At 42.3% G+C, this 24882-nt stretch overlaps 1 protein-coding gene across 1 annotated transcript in view; it reads right to left on the reverse strand.

The window, feature by feature from the left end:
- Nucleotides 1-24882, reverse strand: part of UTP15 (UTP15 small subunit processome component) — a 1055146-nt gene that overhangs the window by 345168 nt on the left and 685096 nt on the right. The window contains exon 9 of the mRNA XM_044063945.1: nt 3970-4122. Coding sequence (XP_043919880.1) covers nt 3970-4122 — 153 coding nt within the window. The remainder of the gene's footprint in view (nt 1-3969; nt 4123-24882) is intronic.

Below are 24882 nucleotides of genomic sequence, written 5' to 3' on the forward strand. Positions count from 1 at the left end.
GGCAGCCCTCTTAGATGTGTTCATTTGCAATGGTTGCTGAGAATTTTACACAAGTGTTCTACAAACTGAAGTAGGTTTGTCATGGAGATGTCCATAAAGATGGTTTTATTTAGTGGTGAAGTGATACAATGAAGCATAACAGAGAAGGTAACTGATATGTGGTCATACTTAACTACAGATGTGGAGATGCATTGTGTGGGTAAAGCAGAAGTACTACTAACAACTGAGTAAACTTTAAATGATTACACAAGCATACAAAGCTTTCACCAATAGCTTCTTCAGGTGTCAACAACAAACTTCCTATAGGATTTTAAATGCATTTAAAATCACAAGTTTAAATCCCAACACTTTTATTGGTCTATGAGTTAATAACACAAGCTCCATTTATTTAAAATAGGTTTTAAAGTATCCAGACTATTTAAATTAGTAGTGATATTGGCACCAAGAATATTTATCCACTTACACTCCACATTCTCCTTCCGCATGAAGAAATCCCCACCCCCAATGGACTGTCCAACAATTTCTAAAAACCATACATTTAAACAAATGTGTAATACCCCACATGTAACGTGGGCGAAAGCTTTGCATGCTTCTGTAATCATAAAAAGTTTACTCAGTTGATATTTACTTTTCCTAAGCTGGTGACTTGAGTTAGCCTTTTTGTTCTTGTTGACTGGTTTGCCTTGGCTAAACTCATCTTTGTTCACTTAGCGTTCCAGTTATTTGTAGGGAGAGTGGACGGGGCTAGGTTGCTAAGCACCACATCAATGATGTTAAGAGTTTCTAGTGTGTAGTTTTACAATTTGCTGCAGTGAGCTGGTACTGAAGTCCATCAAACACTGAGCATTTCCATTTTTAGAGGTATACGTATGCCAATCAATGCTTTGTTGCGTGATGACCTCTAGTAAGAAGGTTTGATATTAACCCCCTCAATACTATTAAGGTAATTTCCATGATCTCTGGGAGATATTGAAGGGGACCTTCAGTTATAAATAAAGGAATTGGATTAATTAAGGGTATTTGAATCTTCAGAACTCAAAAATAAGGTTGTGGATAATTTGATGCAAGGGTATAGTGTTTCTGGCAAAGACAGATACTCCCTTGCAGCTACCTGAAGGCATGAGAGGCACTAAACACTGGTACAGAGGGAGTGCTGTGATTGCATTGAAACCACATCTCGGTAACTACATAGATATGAATGTGTTCATAATTCATATCAGGTGGGCCTTAAGTTCTTGCAACTTTTGGTTTAGATTCCTCATACTGAGTAGTGCTACCATATTGTTGTCTGGAAATGGGTTTGAGTCTGTTATACAGGAATGTGCAGTAGGGTGACTGCCTAAAAAGGCAATATGGGAGCAACAAAGACTTTAGCCAGTATCTGAAGGGGTAAGATGTTCAACAGTTGAAAAGACAAGAGATTGCCACTAGGAAAAAAAATGATTTTCCAAGCTGATAGAGAAGTGCTTTTAGAACCGTCTTGCTGCTGATTTAAGGATTTCTGTAGAGTTATGAGTCACAGTGTAAATATAACCAATCTGTTTCACTAAGAGAGGAAAAACATAGGTATTAAAGATGAGAATGAGTCTGTCTTGTTTTGCTTTCAGCAGCACTTTTGGATCAGAGAAAACTGCAAGACACCCAAGATGGCCACTGACTGTGAATTGCAATAGTTACACAGCTGTTCCACTGAGAAACTGTCAAAAACGCTAGGAAAAGCTAAAATCTGGATGCAATTCAGTTACTATGAGATGCACTGCCTAGGCGTCACAAAAGAAAAAAAATATGGACAAAATAAGAAAAAGTCAACCAGAAAGGCAGAAGTAAACTGCGTGGAAAACAACCTTGCAATTGATCAACAGTAAAAAATGATTAATTTTTAACACTTGATGAAAGAGATTGCTTCCAGTAAACTATGAAAGAGAATGCTTCCAGTAAACTAGACAAAAAACAAACATATGCACTCAAGTTTAACACGAGTGCGACTCTTGAAGCCTATAAATGAGCAAATTTAAAAATGGCTGGAGAAAAAGAGAAGCGGCATCAAGTTACCAATCTGATAAACACCTAAGTTTAAAGAAGTCAGAAATAGAAATGAGGGTGAGAACAACAAAAACTGAGACATCAAATGAACAGTTAAAAAATAAATACATTTAAAAAGAGAATGAAAAGAAAAGCCTGAGATTTCCTGAAATACCAGAAAAGTTGGCAGAAGCAGAATGTATTAACTTTATGATAGTACAATTAAACTGAGTGGTGTTCCATAAGACATTTTTTATGGAGGGGACACATTGTGTCTTTGTGCCAAATTTGGCCACCAGAAAGCAGCCATACTCAACATTGATTAAAATGTAGTTAATATTAGTAAAAGGAGATACTTCTGACAAAAATTTAGCAAAACGGATAGGTGCTGAAAACTTCAGATGTCAAGAGTGCTTGTGGGAAATGGTTACTTGCTCTTACCAGACAAACAAGAAATAAGTTTATTACAGTTATTAAGTACTGTGAACAGGATTGGTGTGAGATTCAAACTACTACAATCCAGTGGATTTCAGAATATTTTTCCACGTGGGTGAACATGTAAGATGCAGTCAGCTTAGGCTTTAGAGGACCCAAGTTCAATCAACAAAACTCCAGTCAACAACGAAAAGGGAATTTCCTTCTCAGCCTTCTACAAGTGTGTGTGTTGGTGGCAGGGTCAAGAGAGACTGCCACTAAAATGGTCTCCTTTACTTCAAAGGAAAATATTTTGAGTGGCAGAGAGAGGCACAGAAACTGACTGGAATAATCACAAGAAGTCTGGATGTGAAACAGATCCCAGTACTACAAGAAAGCAAGGAATGGGAAGAAAAATAACTAGAATTTGGTAACTCTAGGGAGAACTGGAGAGTATTAATTCTACTATGAGATGGGAAAATTAGTGTGAAAACTGAAATATTTAACTTGTTTTATGTCAGTAAGCCGAATCTGGGAGCCAAATCAAAAGCATGCATTGTGATACGACAGGGATTGTGAAGGAAACTGAATGAAATGAACCTGGCAGAGAACTGGTAAATAACCTCACTACCTGTTTATCTGAAGCTGGGGGGGCAGGTGAAATGTAGGAAGCATACCTTTATGTTACTGTTGCCCATGGTGAAGTCAGCATATGAAAACTAACAATGAGCAATGAATTTACTGCAAGTAATGTTGTGAAAATGACAGACCTATCCGCAGCATTTGACTCTCCTCCCAAATCAACAGCCTGAACTTCTGTGGCCTATGCTGTGAAGTGGAAAGATCAGAAGAACCAGCTTTGGGACGTATAGTAAGAAGGGAAGACCACTCTGGCCTATAAAAATGGCTAAACTTCCTCAAGGACAAAGGAACCAAACTCGAATGATTCCAAGCAACAAATTATCTAATAAAATCTCCAGAAATGAGAATAACCCAGGATCTTTCCTCTCCCCAATTCTTCCCCAGAATAAAAGCCATACCGTTCTTGAAGTGAAGACCAAGAAGAAAAGGCTACTGCAATATTGATCTCATGAGAAATACAGCTTCTCCAAAGGATAGTCATCGACAGGGAAGCTACCGTAGAGGGACGGGGAACACTTGCTCTTCCTGCCTGTTTCAAAGCACAGGGGCTTCTGAATCTTTTGATTCAGCAACATCAGAAGAACCCACAGAAACAGAGAAGTTAAAAACTGGAAGTAAACATTGGCTTATTTTTTTGTTATATCCATTAAATACCAAAAGGAAAGGCAGTGAAAGATTGCCCATCACAATATCACACAAAAATTCAAAAGAAAAAAAAAACAGAAAGCGCATTAAATATTGCACCCTGGAGCAAAACAGTTGTTAGAAATAATCGTTTAACATCTTCCTTTGTTTAGTAAAAAGTATCAAATTATTATTTTGCTCTACACCTTTAAGTGCACTGACCAAAACAGCAACACAACTCTGCAAATAGCCCCTTCTAATCCTTACTTGTTTGGGTACATAATCTTTGCCTTTCACAAAGTACCGGTAAGCTGGTCGTCTCTTCTTTGGAGCAAACTCATGTTTCTCTTCATTCTGTTTACGATGTCTGAGATTCAGTACTCCATTCGTCATTCCCACAACTATCATCTCATCTTCTGGCTAAAATGATCAGACAAACGAATACTCAACTTTTACCAGTATGACTTTAGCACAGTCACTTACCAAATCAACCTTGAAGAGAGGCACTTGTGCCCAAGTGGGCTTACCCAGTTAACAAATACATAAGTAAAATGTGTACAAGAAAACTCTTAAGCAGCTCAACACCACTAAGATAATGTGGAACTTTGTGGTTAATGCAGAAGTTTTGCATTCATTTCCCGAACTTGAATCACTGTGTGAAGGTTAGACAGTCTTCTTCAATACCCATATCTTTCTGTACTTGCCTCCTAGTTACAATTCTAAGAGCAGCCAGAATTAACTCAATATGTGCCAAATATTACATTTTAATGAAAATATTTAATGCAATTTTTAATTCCTACAGTAAAAAAAACATAAATGCCTACACTTTTTGAAAAGGAAAATATCATAACATATGTTAATGGAAGTTTTTTGTCACTCTGAAGAAAACTAGTAGATACACTTCTGTTTTAAAAAAATTCATGCTGCAGACTGTCAACTTCTAATGGCATTTTTATCTTTAATTTAACCTCATCTGCAAAAGGCTATATTTTTCTAATGCTTTCAGAATTTAACACATTTTCAAAACACACTGACATTCAGTCTCACACTATACATTGCGTGAGAATTTTATTACGCAGTGGGGAATGACAAAGTCCAAAATGTGTACATGCCAGTCTCTTAACTGCCCACTTTAACTGTTACAAGGAATATACTTGTAAGGTACAAATACTTAGGTGCGGACATTAAAGATAATAAAGATACGATTCAGATGTCTAGTGAATTTATTAGCCAGACCACAACAGTATAGGAAGTCAAACGTGATCTTGGTTTCCTTTTCAGATAAGAGGAAAAGTTTGCCGGTTTCTAAAGTAACTCTGTCAAAATGGCTTACAGACTGCATTTCTTTTTCTTACAACTGTAATAACAGAAAGTTGCCAGGCTAAGTGAGAGGCCATTCCACAAGAGCGGTTGCAACTTCAGCGGGCATTCAAGCTAACCTTTCTATGGACTATCTGTGCGGCTGCCATGTGGGCGAGACGTCATACCTTTATTATGCATTACAAAGTAGACATGGCCTCCCAGAACAGGTCTTCCTTTGGATCCACTGTACTGAAGAGTCTGTTTTCCTGAGCCACTCAGGGATGAAGATGCTAGGGATGCTGTCCCAACCAGCAAGAATTACGGCGAGATAGGACAACATAACATTAAGAAGTTGTGTACTCACCATAACATTCCATGTTTGTTGTCCATCTCACCTATATTCTTGCGTCCCACCCTCCTTCCCCCTCCTTCGTGTGTGTGTGTGTATATATATATATATATATATATGGAAATAAATACAGGTTTTTTTTGGAGTCGCTGTTTTCCTTCTCCAGCTAGGCAGGCTATGTTTATAAATATGTATAGATGATAATACTGCTTTTGCTTTCAAACAAGATCAGAGTATTCTACCCTAAGCATCATGGGACAGGGGTTAGCCTCAAGCCAGTGGAAGCTCTCGAGCTTTTGTATTAGGCAGAGTTGGAACAGATGCTCAGTTCCGAACCCAACCAGCAAGAATTATGGCAAGATAGGACAACATAACATCATGCGTTTCCATGTGTATGTGTGTGTGTGTGTGTGTGTGTATATATATATATATATATATATATATATATATATATATATGTATAGGTCTACTTTGTTTCATTGAATCTCATTTCACTGAATTTCATTTCACCCTAACCATATCGGTGAAAACACAAATAACTGAAATCTTATTTTACTGAACTGAACTTAGTATATATGGCATTTCATCCAAAGTTGTAACACCAATAAATGACTCTCTCCAGAAGGCAAGATGTACTGAGTTCGTCGACATACCACATAATCGACATTTACTTACCCGACACGAGAACACCGACAATCCACATCACCGACAGCTGACATAACCGACTACGAAAACGCTGACATCCATGTGCTAATAGCGCCTCTCGCTCCTACCATGTTCCAGGTAATGTAAATAGTTGTCTGTCATCAGCATAAATCATACAGTATACTCACAGGAAAATAACGCTATGCTGATGACAGACAACTATTTACATTACCTGGAACATGGTAGGAGCGAGAGGCGCTATTAGCACATGGATGTCGGCGTTTTCGTAGTCGGTTATGTCAGCTGTCGGTGATGTGGATTGTCGGTGTTCTCGTGTCGGGTAAGTAAATGTAGATTATGTGGTATGTCGATTTAACTCAGGTATATATATATATATATATATATATATATATATATATATATATATATATATATATATATATATATATATATACACATACATACATATATATACACACACACACCAGTTGTCTAAGCGGCAAAAGCAAACTACCTCCACCATCTTCTCTTCCTGGAAGCAGGGAGGATGATTCACTGGTCACTTACCATGTACAGCATCACAGAAGTAGAGGAGAATAGGTTCATAGGTTAGCAATAGGCTAACTACCCTTGTGGGCCACTTCAAGTCCAGCCAATTACCCCATGTGAGAATTAAACCCTGCACCTTCTGGATGGAAGGTAAACACCTTAACCTTTATGTCAACCCCCCACCCCGACCCCCCCCCAAAAAAAACAGCAGCAGTGGGGAAGTGAGTAGTGACAAATGTTAGACTGTTGATTCTTACCCCATTCAGTTCCCTTTTGAACTGAAATAATTTGTAAAGATGGGGAACATACTGAGGTGCGCGATTTGTTTGCAGAATGGAAGCTGAAACAGGTTATACACCACCAGCAACAATGAATTCCCAAATGAAAAGCTATTTAATGTGGTAGGGGCTTTAGGAAAGGACAGACACCATATCAGTTAGTTAATCTGTAAAGAGGACCCTATGTACAGAGTTCAAAGGATTAATCTGCCATTTTTTCCTGAATTTCCCACTTTTACACAAACATATGCCTGCAGAAATACAAGCCATGACATCAAGATTCAGCTGCAAATGTTCCAACTTTCTGGAGCAGAAAAATAAAGCCCTGACTTCAACATTCAAGTGGTGGCCTGGGCACAGCTGGATGATGATACAGGGTGGAAAAGTACAGTTGTGTGCACTTACCATAAAAGTAGATGTTCGAGTGTATTCACTATTGCAGTCATTACATTTGGGTTATCTGCTTGCAGGTAGCCCTCAGTCGGCCTGATTAACAAAGTCTTGGGCCCTGTGTCGGTTGCTGTCCCTTCTTCCATGACGTCAAGTCGTCAGGGGTATAAAACATATAGCAGATGCCATTACATCAGTTTTTCTTGCCGCAGATGTCAGGTGCCCCCTAATGGCGAGCAATTAAATATAAAAGTACGATATACCTCCAACAAAAAAGCAAATACACCAAAAAGGCTTTAAAGCATTGTAAATGAAAGTAGAGGTATAGCCAAAATAAGTGAGGGGGCTGGAGGGAGGGTAACCAGGACTGCAACAGTGAATACACTCAAACATCTACATTTATGGTAAGTGTACACAACTGTACTATGTTCTTCGTGTTTCACTGTTGCAGTCATTACATTTGGGTAGATTCCCAAAGCTATGGTTGGGAGGAGGAATTTAGATAGCGTTAGGATCAGCTATAAGGCCCTGCAAGACTGCAGAGGCAAAGCCAACTATGGATTTAGAGAAAAATGGCAAATGATAATGCCTGGTGAAAGTATGTACAGAACTCCAGGTAGCATCTTCTAGGATGTACCTGGTAGCCTCTGAGAAAGGCTGTAGAGGTAGATGCAGCCCTGGTGGAGTGAGGTCTGATCCCCTGGTGGATAGGTTTTCCATAGTGCTTATAGCAGAAATTAATGCAATGGCCTATCCATTTAGAAATGGTTTGCTTTGAAATAGCCTTACCCTCTGCCCCTGCAGCAAATGCTACCAGCATTTGTTCAAATTTCCTTTGAGGTTTAGTCTTGTCCAAGTAGAATCTGAGTTGTCTGTGCACATCTAAGGAATGCAGTATCCGTTCCCCTTTGTTCTGTGGATTGGGAAAGAAGGTTGTCAAATGAATAGATTGATTAAGAGCCACACTGGATACCACCTTGGGCATGAAGGATGGATTGGTTCTGAGGGACACCCTGTCCGCATGAAAGAGGACGAAAGGTTCCACTGCCATAAGGGCCTGTAATTCAGATACCCTTCTAGCTAAAGTGATTGCTAAAAGGAAAGCTGTTTTCCCAAGAAAGAAATTTTAAGTCTGCAGTAGCAGCTGGCTTGAAAGGAGGTAGAGTGAGTTTCTCCAAAACAAAGTTAAGGTCCCAGGATGGGGTTGGAGCTCTCCTGGGTGGTCTCAAATTTTTGGCCCCTCTGAGGAACTGCTTGAGCAGTGGATGAGAAAAGAGGGGAGGGGTTCTGTGTTATAATGAGCTGAAATGGCTGAGGCGTGGATTTTAATGGAGGAAAAAGACAGGCCCTTGCGAAGCATCTCAGTTAGGTATTGTAAAATCTGAGGTAAATTGGGCGCAGTTGTGCTCATCCCTTAAGATTGGTTCCAGGCACAGAATCTTTTCCATTTTTCAGCATAGGATTTTCTAGTGCTAGGCCTCCTTGCCTCTAAAATGATATCCATCACAGGTTTATTGAGGGATAGTAAAGGAGAGATTATGTAATTAGCCAGGCTGCAAGGTTCAGTGTTAGACGCTGAGGGTGCAAAATATGGTTTTCGTGCTGAAACAACAGGGAATGAGTCTGAGGCAGGTGTCATGGGGATAACCATGACACATTGCACAGGAGGGGTTACCAGTGTTGGCGTGGCCAGTCTGGAGCAATCAAAATCATCCTTGGTTTGTCCTGTTTGATTTTTAGAGAACAGAGGCAGAGGGGGTAAGGCATAGACTGATAGGTTTTTCCAGACTTGTTTGTGGGGAGTCCTTGTGCAAAATCTGTCCAACTGGCAGTTCTGGGGAGAGGCAAACAGGTCTATATCTGGGCTCTCCCATTTGCTTGTCAACATGTTGAAAATCCTTGTTTCCAGTTTCCACTCGTGTGGGTCCATGAGGTTTCTGCTTAGTTCGTCTGCCAGTGTATTTAATTTTCCTGGCATGGCAGGAATTGAGCTTGTAGGTGCACTTGGTAGCTCAAGGCTGTGTTCCACAATGCCATAGCTAGTCTGCAGAAGGGGTAAGAATGTGTACCCCCCTGCTTGTTTATGTACCACATAACAGTGGTGTTGTCCGTCTTTACCATTAGCTGTCCTGGAAGAATGTGGTCCTTGAAGACTGTCAGAGCATTCTGTACAGCCAACATTTCTTTTTGATTGATATGCAGGTGCATTTGACTTGGATTCCACTTGCCCTGAATGCACTTCCCTGCCAGGTGAGCCCCCCCCATGCATAGTCTGATACGTCTGTTAGGGTATGGGCGGCAGAGGGTGGTGTGAAAGGTAGTCCCTTGTTTTGGTGGCAGGCCTCTGCCCACCAAAGGAACTCTAGGCGTAGGCAAGGTATGATAGGAATCATTGCTTCTAGATCCTGAGAACTTTGACACCATAGAATTTTTATATACCACTGTAGTTTCCTCATATGCAGTCTTGCATATGGAATTAGAAGAATGCAGGAGGCCATGAACCCCAAAGCCTTGCAGTATTTGTCTTGCAGACAGCAGGGTTTTTGTGGCCACTTGTTTGAAGTAGGATGTCAAATTAATTTGTTTCTCTGGCGTGAGGTAGGCCATCTGGGAAGTTGTATTCAAGCTTGCTCCCAGGAATATAATTTGTTGACAGAATACCAGGTGTGATTTCTTTTCATTTATGGTGTACCCCAGACAAGTTAGAACCCTTTGTACAAAGGCCAGATGATTCAAAAGTATGCCCTGGCTTTCTGTCTGAATTAGGCAATCTTCCAGGTAAGGGTATATTTGAATATTTCTTTGCCTGCAAAATGCAAAAAAACTAGAGCTAGGCACTTTGTGAATACCCTGGGCACAGTAGATAAGCCAAAGGGCAGTGCAGAGAACTGATAGTGCGTGTATCATGCGTGTAAGCCTGCTTTGAAGTGTAGATAACTTCTGCAAGATTCCCTGATTGGGATGCGCGGGTATGCTTCTTTTAAATCTAGTGTTGCCAACCAGGCATCTTTGCCTAGCATAGGAAGTAATTGGTGAAGAGTCAGCATCTTGAATTTTGGAATCTCCAAAAAGGTGTTTAGAGTAGACAGGTCCAGGATAGGACGCCATGAATTGTCTTTTCTGGGTACCAGGAAAAGTTTTGAGTAGAAACCTAGTCCCTTTTCCTCTTCTGGTACCAGATGAATAGCCCCCATGCTTAAGAGAGAAAGTATTTGTTTTTGGGCCTCTGCCCACTGATTTGAGGGTAGGTCCGGCCACCCGCTTGGTGTTGGCAACGTGTGGAAGTGAAATCTGTATCCCTGGGATACTATATTTAAAACCCATTTGTCCAAGGTAATGAGTTCCCAGCTCTTTGCATGAAGAGCAATCTTTCCCCCCAAAGGAGCAGTCAGTTGATAAGTGCTTGGAAATTTTAAAAGGAAGTAATTGAGACAGTTTACCATAGGGGGGAGTCTTATTACTCCCAGATTTGGAAGTGGAGGCCCCACACTGCTTAGTCCTGTGTGTCCCCTGGGACTGAAACCTGGGATTTTTGCTGTGTCTGGGTTTGGCTTGAGAAGACCTGGAAGGGGCTGGAAAGGACCAATTCTTAAAGGGCCAGTGCCTACTAAATCTAGGAGGCTGAACTTGTAAGAAATATTTAACAGTTTGCATAGATTTAGATTTATCTTCCATCTTTTTAAGAACTTCCTCAGCCTTGTTGCCAAACAGGCGGTCCTGATTTAAGGGAGCATCCAACAATTTAGCTTTAACATGACCAGGCAAAGACAGCTCCTTAAGCCAAGCATGCCTTCTGAGCACAGACCCAGTAACAGCGGTCCTGCAAGAGGCCTCTAATGAATTAAAATCACATTGCAAAGTATGTTTTCCAACTTGTTCAGCAGAATGCATTAAATTCTGTAATTCTTTATTTTCCACACAGTCAGGAATCAACATCATTTTCTGTTTAAGCAATCCAATAACATGTTGCTGATACTTTAACATATGTAACTGGCAGTTTAAAGCCTTAACGGCCAAGTTTGCAGAAGTGTAAACCTTCTTACCCCATCTATCCAGCGCCCTGGAGTCTCTATCAGAAGGAGTAGGATTTTTAGCAGTAGAAGCCTTAATGCCCTTGGGCTCCTGTGAAACAGTCTCTGGATCTGTAATAGGATTTTAAAAGAAACTTGTGTGACTCAGAGACCCTGTAGTACAGGACTGGTTTTCTGGGAGCAGGAGGCAAGGAATCAGGGGGCAACTTCGATTCCGAAAAAGCATCATCAACAACGTCTAGTACAAGAGGAATAGCTAAAGGCCTATGCTGAGGTAGGAGTAAGAAATCCCTAAGCCTCTTTTATGAATCAGAAAAATCCTGGCTTTCCCAGTGGAAATGCTCCCTTAGAGTATGTAAGGTTTCCCCAAAAGAAAAATCCTCCGGAGGGGAAGCAGAGGGAATGGAGTCCTCTGCTTCAGAATCCTCATAAGTAGACAAGGGCAAATCCAGATCATTAGAAGAATCAGAAAAAAACTGAATCCTGGGCAAAAGATTCATAAACCACTTCAGTCCTAGGCCTCTTAGAAAGGGGGGGGGGGTTGGCTATCCCTAATTACAGTTATTAGATCTTCAGCCATTCTTATCATTTGTTTTTTAGGCATAGAGGCCTGAGCACGTGGCCTGGGCGTAGTTTTTTAGGTATGGTTCGAGATTTAGGCCTAAGAGAAAAAGAAGGCGTTGGTTTAATATGCAAGTCCGTAGGCCTGAATACACACCCTCAGAAGCCGTTGCCTGCACAGTGGCTCCGGACCCATCTAAGGTAGAGACATCCACGGGTTCCATAGTTGAAGCATCTTACGGTATAACGGACTCCAAATGGGTCTCAGTAGAGGCCTGCGAATCAGAAGTAGCGGATATCAGGGGCTGCGAAAGTGCCTCACTGAGTACAGGCAAACTGGCAACTGGCTTAGGATAAGCGTCGTCAGCAGTTTTGGACCTCGGCAGCCTGTCTCTGTCTTTATCTTTGCATTTTTTCGGAATCCCGGTAGTCGGATGGCTAACAGATGACATTTCTGGATAATTAAACCGAGAACTGAAATATACCGACGACACATAGTGTACTGATTAAATAAAGCATAAAACCGACAGCAAGGTACGTTGTGGTCAGGGCCTAGGCAAGGAATACAGTACAAAGAAAAATCTTTATGAGGTATTTGCTTTCCACAAGTAATGCAATTATTAACTTTTACTGACATCGGTAAGGAGCAAGAAAACGTTTCCCCAATGGGGTACTTAGCTTTAGTTGAAGACTTTGGTTCTGAAACTCGAAAAAGAAAATTTCAGGAGTCGGCCGACTGGCACTTGCGAACTGCTTCTGCTTCGGCCACCGCACGGCAAGAAAGACTGATGTAATGGCGTCGGCTGCATGTTTTATACCCCTGACGACCTGGCATCATGGAAGAAGGGACAGCAACTGATGCAGGACCCAAGACTTTATTAATCAGACCAACTGAGGGCTACCTGCAAGCAGATAACCCAAATGTAATGACTGCAACAGTGAAACACAAAGAACATCTGAGCAGTTTATTTTGCTTGCCCTTCCTGGAGGCAGGCAGTGGTGGTTTCAAAGTAGCCAACTATTCTTGTGCACACAAAGAAAAATGTACACAACAATCAGGCTGAAACCAGGGTGACAAAGGTTTGGTGCTCTAAAAGTGGTGGCAGTATCCTCACAATGTGCGAGTGCTGGAGCATGTATATGTACAGGTGAGAGATGTGGACACTCACATCAGCTACCACAGGGTGGACTTACAGCTATAAAAATGCATCCATAGACTGTGCTCAGAAAAAAGCAAGAAGGTTAATGGGAGGTTGTTATTCAGTTCCATGCTAAGGAACACAGATCACCAAAAGGCTCCAGTCCGATGTGAAGCCAGATAGCCTAGGCATGAGACAACAAAAATGTCATTGTAATCCATGCTCAGTATAAAGCAAGAATGTTTACAGGTAAATGTCACATAGTTCCATGTCCAGAACACTGGAACAATGGTAATCAGCCACTGCTAGTTATAAGCAATTCCATCACCGAGGGACCTAGGAGACTGTAGAAACTATGAACCTACTTGTGGAAGGCCCTACCAAATTTTCAAAGTGCAACCTCAAGTGTAAATATAGCCCTCCCCACAACACAGTGATCAAGATAGACCCCCTTCCACCTGTCTGTGAGGTGCCTTCTTTAACTATTTTTCTTGAACGTGGAAATAAAGATCTAACACCAGGGAAAATAAATAGCATGCAAACTCAAGGACTTTTTACATGTGACAGCAGGTATCAAAGTCAGAAAGTACAAATGACAAAGAATACTCGTGGCAAATGATTCTGCTTATCTAGCTTATTAATGACAACATGGCATGCATGCACTTCCATTAGCCCACATCTGTTCCTGAATACAGGGAACTTTTGGAAGAAATAATTATGAGTGCCAAACAATGATAGGCTCAATTGTATGACCCATCAATCAGGACTCTAAGTTAGATCTGGAAGGCTCACTGTTGTTGCTCATTTCAATGACAACCGCCTCAATACCATGAGGTCCTCACACACAGACTGTGTGGGAGGATGTCCTATGTTCTTATAAAATCTAAAGAGAGGATCATGCACAAGTCAGACAAATCAACTTTGGACTACTCAAAGTACAGTACCATAAATGTAGATGTTCAAGTGTATTCACTGTTGCAGTCATCACCTGTGGGTTATCCCTACTGTGGTAGCCCTCGGCCGGCCCGAATACAGAGTCAATGTTTTTCTGCATCGGCCACTGTCACTTGTTGACTGACATCAGGTCGTCAGTGCTATAAAGCAAGTCAGCCAACGTCATTACATCAGTTTTTCTTGCCCTAACCAGTCAGAAGCCCAAGGAAATATGGTAAAGTGGTCCTGGTGGCTAAAAGCCACCGTAAGAAGCTTATGTCTCCTTAAGGAAAGAGGACATAAGGGGGAAGGAGGGAGGGCAACCAGGACTGCAACAGTGAATACACTCGAACATCTACATTTATGGTAAGTGTACACAACTGTACTATGTTCTTCGTGTTTCACTGCTGCAGTCATCACCTGTGGGAGGATTCCCAAAGCTGAGTAGAGGGGTGGTAGGATTAGTAAGAGACCTAGGCATGGTCAGCATGCCCTGCAGAACTGCAGAGGCAAACCCTGCCCTAGCCTTAGAGTAAAGAGGTAAGTGGTGATGCTTTGTGAAGGTGTGGACAGAAGTCTAGGTGGCAGCTTCCAAGATGTCACTGGTGGGAACTCTGAGGAATGCTCTGGAAGTGGAGGCTGCCCTATTGGAATGGGCACAAATAGACTTGGGGGTGGTTTCCCATGTAATCTGTAGCAGAAATTAATACAGTGTGATATCCATTTGGAAATGGTTTGCTTGGAAATGGGCTTCCCCTCTGCCCCTGGGGCAAAGCTGACAGGAAGTTGGTCTGTTTTCCTGAAGGGCTTAGTATGGTCCAGGTAGAATCTGAGTTGTCTGTGCATGTCTAGTGAGTGAAGAATTCTTTCCCCCTGTTCTGAGAGTTAGGAAAGAAGGTGGGTAGATGTATGGCCTGGTTGAGAGTCACATTAGATATCACCATGGGCATAAAGTACGGGTTAAGTCCTCAGGGAGACACTGTCTGCATGGAAAATGCTGATGGGCAAAATGGCCATCAGTGCCTGAAGTTCTGAAACCCTTCTGGCTGAGGTGATAGCTAGTAGGAAAGCAGTCTTCCAGGAGAGGTATCTCAGTTCTGCTGAAGCAGCATGTTTGAAGGGTGGTAAGGTTAGTTTTTCCAAAACATACTTCAGGTTCCAGGCTGGCGTGGGTGGCCTTTCTGGGATGTCTGATATTAGAAGCCCCTCTAAGGAATTGTTTAATCAAAGGATGTGAGAACAGGGGCTGATCTGTATCGAAATGAGCTGAAATGGCTGTGGCGTGGATTTTAATAGAAGAGAAGGAGAAGTCAGTACTGAGCAACTCCACTAGGTGGCCCAGGACAAGAGGGATGGAAGGTTGTGAGGAATTGCCCCCTCTGGACAGGCTTCAGGAGCAGAATCTTTTCCATTTCCCTGCGTAAGATTTTCTGGTGCTGGGCTTTCTGGCCTCTGTGATAATGTCTAGGACCTGTTTGCTTAACAGAGGCCACCTCTTTGCCTTTATAGTATTAGCCATGCTGACAATTAGAGTCTGCAAGTCTGGGTGCCGCATCCCCCCCCCCCCCCACCTGAGTCAAGAGGTCTGAGATTAGGGGAAGCTGCCTGGGAGGCTATAATGTCAGGCTGTGCAGTAAATGATACCAATGCTGTTTGGGCCAATCTGGAGCAATGAGGATGGCCTTTGGTCTCTTCTTCCTTATCTTGATTAGTACCCTTGGAATAAGAGGCAAAGGAGGGAAAGCGTACACAAAGAGGGCGTTCCAGGGGAAGGTCAAGGCATCCACCTTCCATGCTAAGTGGTGATACTCCCTGGTACAGAATTTTTTCAGCTGGTGGTTGTGGTGTGAAGCAAAGAGATCCACCTCCAGAGTTCCCCACTCCTGAGTGACTTGCAAAAACATTTTTCTGTGGAGCTGCCAATCGTGGGGGTCCAGTAAGTTTCTGCTTAAGTGGTCTGCCAGGGTGTTGTTGATCCCTGGTAGGCATTGGGCTATTAGGTGTAATCCCAAGGAGGAGGCTGTCAGTCAGAAGTGCATGGTTAGCCTGCACAGAGGGTAAGATTGGGTCCCTCCCCGTTTGTTGATGTACCACATTACTGTGGTGTTGTCTGTTTTGATAAGGAGAACCCCTGGCCTAAGATGGGGTTTGAAGGATGTCAGAGCCTTTTATACTGCCATCATTTCTCATTTCCTTCTAGTGGATGTGTAAGGGAAGGTGCTGGGCATCCCAAACACCTTGGTTGCACCTGCCTGCTAGGTGAGCGCCCCAAGCAATGTTTGAGGCGCCGGTGGTGATTGTCTGCCCATTTGGGTGGAGGATGAAGGGAAGATCCTTGTTCATGGCACAAGCCCCTGCCTACCAGAGATACTTGGCCCTTATACAGGGGATCAGAGGGAGAGAGGTCTCTAGAGGATAAGAGTGCTGGCACCAAAGGTTCTTTAGATACCACTGAAGTTTTCTCATGTGAAACCTGGCCAGAGGAATTAGGAGGATGCAGGATGCCAAGTACCCCAAGGCTTGCAGCAACTTCCTCGCAGTTAGGTGACTTCTGGAAGCCAGCTGGGTAAAGTAGGCAGGAAGCTCTGCTTTTCTGGGGATAGGAAGGTCATTTGGGATGCTGTGTCCAGCAGTGCTCCCAAGAAAATTATCTTCCTGGAGGCTGTTTGCTTTGATTTCTTCTTGTTGATGGTGAACCCTAAGGAGGTCTGGAGGGTTTTGACAAAGAGGAGGTCCTGGAGCAGCTTTTATTTGAACCCTGCCTGAATGAGGTAGCCGTCCAGATAAGGATAAATATGTATATTTCTCTGACTGTAAAATGCTATGGCTGGGACTAAACATTCAGTGAATACCCTAGGAGTAGTAGATAAGCCAAAGGGTAGCACTGAGAACTGAAAATGTTGTGAGCCTGCTCTGAAGGGCAGGAATTACCTGCAGGATTCCTTTATGGGAATGTGAAGGTAGGCATCTTTTAGGTCTAGGGTCACTAACCAGGCATTTTTTGTCAGCATAGGCAGCAGCTGCTGCAAAGTTAGCATTCTGAATTTAGGGACCACCAGGGAGGTGTTCAGAATGGATAGATCCAGGATGGGGCACCAAGTGCCCTCTTTTCTGGAAACAAGGAATAGTCTGGAATAAAAGCCTTTGCCTGCTTGATCTGAGGGGACTGCTTCCACTTCCCCTTGGGATATGAGAGTTTGGACTTGTTTCAATGCCTCTGCCCACTGATTTGGAGTTAAGTCTGGGTACCCTCTTGGAACTGGGAGTTCGCTGAAAGAGAATTTGTATCCCCTGAAAAAAGATCTTTAAGACCCATTGGTCTTTTGTAACAGAAAGCCAATTTTCTTTGCAGAGGTACAGCCTTCCTCATTGCTTTTGGTGAGTGAAAGGATGGCAGGGGGGAGAGGGAATCGTTGAGAGTTTTTGCCATAGAGGGATGGCTTACAACTCCCTGCCTTTGGGAGGGGGGGGGGGGGAGTGGTCCACTATTTGTTTCTCTGCTGTCCTTGGGATAGGGGCCTGGGTGGTCTTGTCCCTGCAGGGCTTACTTTGCCCGTCTGCTAGGTGCAGGAAAGGACCAGTGCTTAGAGGGAAAATTCCTGCTGAACCTAGGAGGTTATACCTGAAAGAAACCTTTTACTTTTGGCATATATTTTGTCTTCCATCTTATTAAGCACTTCTGTTGTTACTCCAAACAAGCGGTCCTTATCCAAGGGTACATCAATTTAGACTGGATGTGATCAGGAAGAGGTTTGTTCCTTCAACCATGCATGTCTCCTAACAACAGATCTTGACACTAATGCCCTGCTTGAAGCTTCTAGGGCGTCATATCCACAGTGCAATGAGTGTTTGGCTACTTGACAAGTAGAGTAGAGTAAATCTGCTAACGCTTTCAAATTGGCACAGTCTGGAAAGGTTGAAATATTTTGCTTTAATAGTTCCAAAGTGTGCTGTTGATATTTTAACATATGGAACTGACAGTTGAGTGCTCTGACAGCTAAGGATGCAAAGGTGTATACTTTTTTACTCCATCTGCCCACAGCTCTGGAGTCCTTGTCAAAAGGAATAGGATTCTTAGCAGAACTAGCCTTAGCTCCTTTAAGTCCCTGTGTAATGACCACCGGGTCTGCAGCAGGATTTCTGTACAGATATTTGTGAGAATCTGGTACTTTGTAATACCCATCAGGTTTACTGGCAACAGGTGGGAGGATGTCAGAGGCTAAGCTGGATTCATGGAAAACATCAACAAACACCTCTAAGATGGGGGGGGATGGCCAAGGGTCTGTGCTGGGGCAGGTCTAGAAACTCCCTTAGTCTTTTCTTAGACTGAGGGAAGTCCTGGGATTCCCAATGGAAATGTTCCCTGAGGGTGTGAAGGGGAAGGTCATCTGTTGGGGAGGCAGAAGGAATGGATTCCCCTGCATCTGAATCCTCATAAGCAGTGAGAGGTTGTTGTTCCTCTTTAAAATCTGAATAATCAGATTCCTCAGAATCCTGTTCTGTCAGTATTTCAGGAAAAAGGTGTATTTTCCTTTTAGAAGTTGTGGCCTGACTGCCCCTGATAAGGGAGATAAGATCCTACGCCATTTTAAGCATTTGGGCTTGGGGTGGTAGAGCAGGAGTAAGATGGTGGCTAGAGGTAGACTTTCTAGGAGTGGCCTGGCTTCTAGGCCTAAGAGTATCCATCGGTCTGAGAGAAATTGTTGTCAGATGAGAAGACGTAGGTTTTTTTCTAGATTCGGTAGTGTGAAAGACCTCCTAAGAAGCCGATGCCTGCGTTGCGGCTCTCGGACTCAACCAAGGCAGAGACAACCAAAGGCTCAGAAGACGAGGGAGAATTCTGAGGCAGGGTCTCCGTAGAGGCCTGCATAGATATCGTATCGAGCATCAAGGGCTGCAAAAGCACCTCACTGAATTCCAGAGAACTGACTTAGCGGTAGTGTCGCTTAGCCTTATGAAGTCCCTCTCAATCTTTATCTCTAAGTTTTTTCAGAATGTTTATGGATTGTTGGCTGACCGATGCCATTTTGGAATGCGAAGATGGAAGACTAAAATACCTCTACATTAAGAGCTCTACGACGAATGGTTCTCGTGTTAAAGAGGGCACAGAACCAGCAATGGGGGACGTCGTGGTCTGGGCCTACACAAGTGATGCAGTATGAATGGAAGTCTCTGTGTGGGATCTGCTTTCCGCAGGTGTGACAATTGTTAACTTTTTCAGATATCGGTTAGTGTAAGAAAAAAGGATCCCCAACGGGGTACTTAGCTTTAGACATTTTCAGCTGTAATTCAAACTCTGGTAGCAACCGAATGGCATACTTGCGAACTGCTTCTGCTATGTGCTCCACAGCAAGAAAGAATGATATAATGGCTTCGGCTGCTTTGCTTTACAGCAATGACGACCTGATTTCAGTCAACAAGCGACAGTGGCTGACGCAGAAAAACATTGACTCTGGTATTCTGGCCGGCCAAGGGCCACCACAGCAGGGATAACCCACAGGTGATGACTGCAACAGTGAAACATGAACATCAGCCACAGCCTTTTTCTCCACACTACAGCCTATCAAAAACAAAATCTGTCACTTCATTACTAACTCTCCAATGAGCACCCATGCCTCACCCTTAAAAAAGTCAAATGGCTCTCACTGCAGCACAGGACAGACCTGCTAATAGGTAATCTCTTCAAACTTTCCAACCTAACTCACTCCCACTGTTAGTTGCCAAACTTTATACTAACACACACACACACACACACACACACACACACACACACACACACACACACACACACACACACCCGATGCCTCCCCCAAACAACTCCCCAATTTCATCCCCACAAACCATGCTACACTGCACCAACTACTTCTCCATTTTAAAATATGGGAATCCCTCTCTACCTTTAAAGCTGAACTTAAAAAGGTCTTCTACACCAAATCCAAAATGCACTTGCAACACAGCAAGCCACATCACATAGGGGCCTCTCAACATTTACCATTACACTCCCAAACTAAACTCCACCACCATCCCCTGCCCTGACTCTCATTACCCCTCAACAATTCCACAATGATGCAAACCTGAAATATAATCATGGGAATTGTAAAATGTGCATATTTCATAATTATTGCTACATCTATTAGTTCTACTGTACAGTTTTTGTTATAAATGACTTTCTTCTCTTTTAGATATTTCCAACTTACTATCTCTCAGTTCTTTTTTCTTCTTTGTGAATTATTTCACCCAAGCAGTACCTGCAAATGGTCAGTTGTGACTGTTATAGCACCCTGGCAATCAAACATAAAATAAAATAAAAAATCTCAGCCCATGAAATACCCATGCTCACACCACAGGCAGCACTCAAGTGGGAAAGATTATGGTAGGTTTGACACTGGCATTATACCAAAGTCCTAAGTGTGAAATACCACACCAGCACCTCACGCGCCCGCATCAAGAACACAGAACCACGGTATAATCACCTAACCCACTTTGTTAAACCTGGAAAGAATCCCAAAAGAGAAGCCTCTACTAACACACACTTCGATGCTTCTCCCGAGCAACCCCCCCCCCAAATCAGGTAAGTAGGTGACTCCTCAAGATTAAACTGAAGGGGGTAAAAAAAAGATCAGGATGGATGTTGGCAAGCCAGAGATGATCAGCCAGGATATGACAGGAATAAAAATCCTGGGATACACCACCTGGGATGGAGCCAGGATACACATCTCTATGGTCTCTCATGTGCTGTCAAAGATGCAGCAGAACAAACTGAAATACCTATTTAAGAGAGTGATCTCTGTCCTAGGAGAACCACAAAGTCCTGCAAGACACAAATCTATCTTCAGTATGGAATGCTCCAAACAAAGTTCCTCACAATTACATGCTGTCCTTTCCCCTTGGGCTATGCAAAGGACTATTCCACCAGTCCTGCATTAAGCCTTTCTTCCATCATTAGGTGCAGGACTTGTGTAACTCAAAAATTTAAAGAACGTTTTACCAACGACAGCAAACACTAACAGCCAAAGCCAAACTGTACAAAAAGCAAAAAATAAATGGCAGGTGTAGAGGAAGAGTATTCAGAATGCACCCAAAGTGCATGTGGTCCATCCAGAAGCATGGGAACTCCGGTAAATAATGCTGAGGGTAAAAAAGATGAAGCCCATCATGGAAGATCTTTTAAGTTCAATATAAAACATACACTCATACTGTTCCAGATGATCTACTACTAGAGGACACTTTTTGACTAACAGAGAAGAATTGCCTATCACAGCAGTAATCTACTCAGGATTTTTCAGCATAACATATGTAAGAATGCCTGTGCAGCACCACTCCTGCTCCATGGCTTACAAATTTGAGCCATGACTATGACTCAGATGACAGCGGAGTATCTAATGACCCGAGCACTGGAAGAGGAAAGGACTGAGGGGTGGGAAAGAAAGCCCTGCACACTCCAGGATAGAGAGAAATGCTTCTATTTATATTCAAGACATATCCTCAGTGATGGAGGGGAATGTGTGGTAATCATAGGGTAGGACTGGAAATAAAAATAAGGCATTTGAGGGCGGTAGAACTAACTGATGTAATATACCCAGTTATGGCATACCAAAAAAATCACCTGGCATGCAACATCAGCATGTGCGATACCACAGGCTGCATTGCTCCACGTCGCCCGTTCAACCCACCACTGGTGTGATCCCAGCCCCAGGGAATAGTATTGGGGACACTTATGGTGAACTGGTACAGCTGGTCAGCTAAAAGATGGTTAGGGGTACACAAATGGGGAAGAATGCCTGCGCAACTGTTCAATTACTGTCAGAGTACATTCTTGAAGACCAAGAAACACCACTACTAACAACCTAGCATCACACAATTAAACATAAAAAGTGCAATCAACTGCCTTACAAGACACTTCACCTGCTGTAGCTTGTGGAAAACAACTCCACTCATTTCTGACCCTTCACTTTGGGCCCTCTAATACAGGAACTAAAATGGCAATGCTGAAGACCATCCCTGAAAGGACCCAAGTAAGGTGGTAGCCCATGCGGTAATCATAATAGAAGGAGAGAAAAAAAATGTACAAGGCCAGAACACAGACAGTTGAGTCTTGGAGTAGTGAATTTCCAATGCCCTGTTCCCAGTGTCATGGTTGAGACAATAAAGTTTGGTGAAGGCATGCAATCAGGGCCCAAGTAACAATGTCTCAACATGTCTGGACCATCCTGTTTTCCTAACGATATAAATGAGGTGTTAATAACTGTGTGTTTTCTATTACCCCTATTGTTTTATATCCAGTGCACATTTTTCACCCAGGCTGTGCCTGCAATGTATTAGTTTTGATCGGTGCACTACCATGGTACACAAATATAAATTAAATTAAAATTAAACTAGATAAAATACAGGCATTCTGGAAAGGAGATTTGGAGGCAACCACTCCCATCATAGCTCTCAATCTTCCATCTCCAAAATGGGGAAAACTAGCCTTCATAATGTGGAACAAATTGGCAAAATGTGGAACACATACTAATGGCTTACTAACAACTTCAACTAGGAAGGCTATAGGATGGTTAAAATATGCTGGTTTTACTTATTAAGAAGATCTTTTAATGAATTAATATAATTCAGTTCTATTTGCCATGGATTTCACTTAAAAAAATTCCTAACACTGAATGTGTGACACAGTCGTTCAATGTGGAACTTTGAGGAACATGAACTTTTTAGGACCACAAATGAGGTACATTCCTTGTAATGAGGTACACTTGAGAGGAATGACTCCCATAGTGGAACTGGCTTTCATCACAGCATTTATGAATGGATGGTTGGTTAAATGATGACAAAAAATGATGCAGTCAGCAATCCCCAAAGAGTCTGCAAATGCAAGCCTTCCAGCCTTGGAGCAAAACAGGCCAAATGGACAATACAATTTCTTAAATTTATGTACCCACATCAAGTAATGCCATGGTTCACAGTAAATGCCCAGAGTGCAGCAGGCACCATCTCCCTAGAAGACTGATAAGCCATTTCAGAAAAACCTGCAAAACCAGCTTTTGAAATAATACAGGGTTTCATCTTGAGGGGTATCTTACCCTTCTGAGAATAAAAATGCGCTCTCCCTACAAAAAAAAAAAAAGAAAAAAAAAAAAAGTGCTCTTCCTGACGAAGGATTTCAAGCCCCATGTTGGAAACTGTGGAGGTGACAGGCATAAGGAAGAGGATTTTTCACAAAATGAACTTCAACACTATCAAGCAGGATTAAATTATGGACAGAAAAACCTGAAGTTCACGTCAAATAAAGGGGATGGTGTGATACAAACGTTACATGCCTGGTGAGAGATATGCTTGAAGTATAGCTTCATTGAATCCAATCATGAAAACAGTCCAGTTATGAATTATTTAGAACAGCTGTGTGTGCAATCTTACATGTCTATGCAGTAACAGATGTCAGGAATGTTATGGGAACAGAATCTTGTATTAAGTTTGGATTGTGCTGTGCATGGTCTCTGTTTATCCAGTAGCAGATGTTAGGGTGCTAATGTGTGCAATTTCACATGTCTATGCAATAACAGATGTGTTATGGGAACAGAACGTTGTATTAAGTTTGGAATCTGCATTCAAGTTTGGAATGTGCATGGTGTCTGTCTGGTCAACACCCAGTCACTATGCCACATCAGCTTAAGGGATGTATGACTAACGTCATGTACAGTTGTTTACACTACTGTCCTGCCTGTATAAAAGAAGGGGTTTTCCAGACAGCAGACTGAAATCTCACCTACGGATGGACGCACCACGTAGAACTTCTGCTTCCAGATGAACTAATCTTCGGTCTGACTGTTCCGTGATTTCCCAGTCATTGAAAGACTCGAATTAATTTTCATAGTTGAACTGGTGATGTATTTTTCTATTATTGTACTGTATTGTATAATAGTATGACTTTTGATATCTGACTAAGTAAATCATTGAACATAACTGAAGTGTTGAGCCTCTTCTTTACCCTTGGTAAGCTTTAAGTTAGAACATTTGCGGAATAGAAGGAAAATAAAAAAAATCTGTCATAATCGACAGGATTCCAAAATGTTCAAAATGAGGTTACCAAAGGAAAAGAATAGTGATAAGGAAAAACTTATCCCGGGCTGGGATGATGTTCGTGTATATAGTAAATTAGCTTCAGAATGGTCTGAAAATACAGGGTTATGTGAAAATTGGGATGCATTATTAGCCTCTGGTGAACCAGACAATGTTATAAAATGTCTTAAAACTGTAGAAATATGTAAAGGAAAGGAATTAAGTGCCATATGCAGACGCGGCCGGATCCTGCTATCTGCATACATAAAAATGCACGATCAGTTTCATGTGATGAAATTGAAAACAGAAAACCTGCAAAAACACATAGATGAATTGCAAACTAAAATATTTATGTTACAATGCCAAAATAAGTTGTCAATCGATAAAATGGATGTCTACCAGAACATAGCTGAAAGAGCTGCAATTCAGGTAGCCAGTTATAAGAGGCAAAAAGAAAAAATAAATGAGAAGAAAATCCGCCGGCAAGTAGCAGTGGCTGGGATAAGCTGGGATCCAGACAAATGGGATGAAGACATTTGGTATTCCCCAGACGAAGAGGACAGTGACTCAGCTGGTAGTTCAGAACAAGATGAAACGGTGGTAAAAGATGTAAAACTGTCTATTAGGTGGAAAATGATACAGCCTGTCCCATTACCACAACAGGATGAGGCCAGTAATGCAATGACAGACCAACAAGGCAATGTATATTAGTGCAAAGGGGACCGACAGTCCTGGATAAGGTACACGAAGATTACACAACTCAGGAGATTGCAGATATCACAGCAAAGTTTAAACAGCTCCATGGTGAATCATTATTGACATGGGTGGTATGGTTGCATGATATAGGGACAGGAAATGTAATGGTGGATCGGGATGATGCAAAGCAATTCTCTACTCTCTGTCCTGATCCCACCATACAAGATAAATTCCGAAGTTTATCTGGTGAAGAGAAT

Source organism: Protopterus annectens, chromosome 2.part2, assembly GCF_019279795.1.
Source record: "Protopterus annectens isolate FY-2018-M chromosome 2.part2, PAN1.0, whole genome shotgun sequence".
NCBI classification, from domain to species: domain Eukaryota; kingdom Metazoa; phylum Chordata; order Ceratodontiformes; family Protopteridae; genus Protopterus; species Protopterus annectens.